This window comes from Penaeus vannamei, chromosome 26 (assembly GCF_042767895.1).
Source record: "Penaeus vannamei isolate JL-2024 chromosome 26, ASM4276789v1, whole genome shotgun sequence".
NCBI lineage: Eukaryota > Metazoa > Arthropoda > Malacostraca > Decapoda > Penaeidae > Penaeus > Penaeus vannamei.
The window spans coordinates 25,046,064-25,050,046 of NC_091574.1; the positions used below are offsets into that span (position 1 = coordinate 25,046,064).

General features: G+C 39.9%; 1 protein-coding gene and 1 long non-coding RNA gene across 2 annotated transcripts; both read left to right on the plus strand.

Moving 5' to 3' along the window:
- Nucleotides 1-829: 829 nt before the first annotated feature.
- Nucleotides 830-1,631, plus strand: LOC138866572 (uncharacterized). Its single transcript, XR_011399628.1, has 3 exons — nucleotides 830-994; nucleotides 1,134-1,194; nucleotides 1,586-1,631. It is a non-coding gene; the product is annotated as an uncharacterized lncRNA (long non-coding RNA).
- A 338-nt stretch (nucleotides 1,632-1,969) lies between these two features.
- Nucleotides 1,970-3,152, plus strand: LOC113824776 (protein qua-1-like). Its single transcript, XM_070139680.1, has 2 exons — nucleotides 1,970-2,016; nucleotides 2,152-3,152. Exons 1-2 carry the CDS (start codon nucleotides 2,013-2,015, stop codon nucleotides 2,856-2,858), a joined length of 711 nt encoding a protein of 236 aa, XP_069995781.1. The 5' UTR covers nucleotides 1,970-2,012; the 3' UTR covers nucleotides 2,859-3,152.
- Nucleotides 3,153-3,983: the final 831 nt, after the last annotated feature.

The window sequence follows — 3,983 nt, forward strand, 5'->3', positions numbered from 1 at the left end:
TACAAGCAAATAACTGAGATAGGAGGAATGCATCTAGCAACATGTTTACCCCGTAATTATCATTATCATTAATATCATCCACATTAACAACGTCATTAGCATCTTTATTTCCTTTATCATTATTATCATGATAAACTGACAGCAATAAAGATCATTATAATGATAATCATCAAATTCATCATCATCATCATTATTTTTGTTATAATTTTTATCATTATTATTACTGTTATTAATGTTACTCTTATCATTATTATTAGTAGTGATATCATTACTACTATTAATACTAATATTATCATCACTATCATTATTATTGCCATTATCATTATTATCATCATTGTTGCTATCATTACTGCAATCCTCATCCTCATAATTGTTATCATTACTATCATTGTTTTCATAATTATCATCATTAAAATTTTCATTATTACTATCAGTAACGCAAAAAATGAAACTAATACAGTTTCGCCAATGCCTTGGCTCCCGTCTCAATTCTGCCGTTGTTAGCAAATAAATGCTCACTGAAATCTGTAAAGTCTGTAAACTTCAGCAGGAAATGCTAATTCTGGCGGATTGCTAGTTTACAGATATTTGTGAACTGTCGCATCTTTAATGAGGGTTGTTACTTACAGCGAAAAGGCAATCATCTCCGAAACATTTGAACATCTACATAAATGACAAGATTATTAACTTTGTGTAACCTTAGGGAACATATGTTCTATGGACGTTTACTTTCAATTTTTATGGGAAAGGGATGAAAATGGGCGTGTCCATGAGCGATTCTAACTTCGCAGCACTATATAAGACTTGGATTTTCACGGTAGACACACAGGGCATTTGACAGCGTGTAGCCAAGTGTTGCTCTCGATAACCTTGCACATCTGATCCTTGAGCCCCCAGTCACTTCAGCCTCAAGTCGCACTCCATCCGCGTCACCATGAAGCTCGCGACTCTAAGTCTTCTGGTGGCCCTCATCGCTGGCGTTACCTTGGTACAGGTATATTTACAAAACGTTTATTTGCTATTTTAAGCTATAAATCCTGTCGAGTTAAATGCTGCACTAGTCTAGGAGCCTTGACCAACTAGCCTCAACCTCTGACGACTCGTTTAGAATAACATTAATGAATCCTCTTCAGGGCCTCAGCGAGAAGGCTGAAGACTGTGATGCCGAAGGCGGTTGTATAGAGAGAGCTGAAGGTATGTAATCGGAATCATTGTGTAAAACGTACGTAGATTTGTTTACATTAGCTTATCTGTATATGTAACTTTTCGCTTCATGTTCTGTGTACGATTTTTTTACTAGCAACAGCATGCCTTTAATGTTGAACAGTGTCCTCAACATTGATACCATTAATATCCTTTTTTCTTCCTCTTCTTTGCTTATTTGCAATTTGCATATTAGCGGGCTTACCGATAACTTCATGAAGGCCCTTTTCCTGAGCCGCCAGGAAGAGCTCGGGTGACGGCGACAAGAAACCCGATACAGTGCATTCTTTATATATGTATTTTTTCTATTAATTTAAAAATTGGTCAACTGAAATTGGTCTATTCATGTGTATGTGACTAAGACCTTTTGTTCGTTCCCCAGATGCCGAGGACGCCCTAAACCTGATGGAGAGAAAGGGTAAGGACACGGGCAAGGGCTAGGACAAAGGCATCTCAATCATTGTTGTTTTAATCATCACTATCATTACCAATTTTATTATTGTTATTGTTATCAGTGTTATTATGATCATTATAATGATTATCCTCATGAATATCATCATCGTTTTTATTATTCACATCTAAACTCAAGAGAGTTGAGGGCCCACAAGTGTTCGAAATCGGATACATATTTACTGATGTGTTCAAAATCCATTCACTGGTTTATTGACATATGTCGCCATTGCTATCATAGATATTGCTCTTTAGATAAACTAATTCACTGTAACAGTTTGTCACATAACTTAACAGCGATTCCCCTTCTTTCAGACGTGGAAAACGAACTCTCGCCGGCCGAAGAAGAGGATGAGGGCATGGGTAAGGGAAGGCCAGGAAGGGCGACTGCACCAGGAACCTCATGCAAGGCTTTGTTTATGTCTCATTCCTATTCATGAATATGTCGGTCCGTTGGAGTTTGTTGGTGTGACTAAATCATTTTGTTTGTTTCCTCAGATATCGAGAGCCCCCTCGACCTGCTCGACAGAAAGGGCAAGGGCAAAGGCAAGGGTAAAGACAAAGGCAAGGGTAAAGGCAAAGGCAAGGGTAAAGGCAAGGGAAAAGGCAAAGGCAAGGGTAAAGGCAAAGGAAAGGGCAAGGGCAATGGCAAGGGAAAAGACAAAGACGATGATAAAGGCAATGGCAAGGGAAAAGGCAAGGGTAAGGGCAAAGGCAAAGGCAAGGGCAAAGGTAAGGGAGAGGGCAAGGGCAAGGGAAAAGGCAAAGGCAAGGGTAAGGGCAACGGCAAGGGCAAGGACAAGGACGACGACGACTGCGACGACACCCCGAAGCAGTGCAGCAACAAGAACGGCAGGTGCATGAGCCGCAGGCAGTCCTGCGCCGGCAACACGGACGACTCCGACTGCAGAGGCAACGACCAAACCTGCTGCATGAAATACCAGTGCAGCAACACCCCGAAGGAGTGCGAGAGAAACAACGGCATCTGCATCAACAGAATGGACAACTGCGCTGGCAAGACGCAGAATAATCTCTGCGAGAACGAGCACTGCACTTGCTGCAAGAAGGACGAGTGCGGCAAGACGTCGTCCAAGTGCTCCAGCAAGAGAGGCAAATGCATCAACATCATGGACTACTGTGACGGGAAGACAGACAGCGATCTCTGCGACGGCAACAACTGCACGTGCTGCTACGATTCCAAATGAGTCAGGAAAGTTGCTTCTGTCCTCCTCTGTCCCTCTTCCTTTCTCCTTCGTCAACTCCTTCACGATTCTGCTTGCTGACCAGAGGCTCTTTGTGAAGCGCCATCCCACTGAATGCCACTGGGGCGAAAGGGCCCTTGCAGTGACCAGCTCTGTGTTTCTTGCAGTCAGAATAAGTGTACTAACATGTAGCAAAAATTAATAACTATATTGCCTATCAGTGTAATGTACTGCAAGACCTTTCTCTCTATTTAGTCTGCTTCTCTTTTTTTTCCAATTAAAGAATGTTACAGCAATTCCATTGGTTTTATAATCCCTCTATTCTTAGGCTGACCTATTGTATATATGGTACATAAACACACATATACATATATGTGTCATTCCATATGAAAACCAAAGTTCAGACATCTTCCACATTGACCCCCTCAGATATGCTTCACATTTTGCATGGGAGCATCTCCGTATGTATAATAAGCACTTGCAAAATTGTGGGCTTCAACTCCTAGAAGTCTCTCAGATGCCCCGCCCACTTTTGCACTCTCGATTTGCGTACATTGGGTGGAAAGGGCTTTTTGCAGTAAATATCTTGGGAATTTCTTAAAATATGAAGCTAAAAATTGCTATACTGGGTAATCTGTACCCAAATCTTTCAGAATCAGGCATTAGAATTGGACGAACTCTTACCATTACTGAGCTATTGGTCTCAAAATTATTTATTCGGAAATTGTTATCCGCCATGTGGGCAACTGCCCATCACATTAATGTTTTCATCATGTGTAGATGTCTTCACCTGGTGAAAATTACTTGTTCTTGGGCTTCTTGCACTGTTTAATAAATAAATATATATAATATATATATATATATATATATATATATATATATATATATGTATGTATATATATATATATATTTTTTTTTTTTTTTTTGAAAACACCCTTCAATTCATTTCTGCAATCAGATTGCACAGGCGTAATGTTTGTACTAAATATTTTATCATCTCTCTCACTTCTTTACATGATAGTAAGCCCAATTTGTTTGTATATTTTTTTCATTGTTTTATATTTTTGAAATGTAGACCTTTTTTGGAAAGACACTGCTGTTTCGCTATCAGAAGCTGCCTTTAGGCTA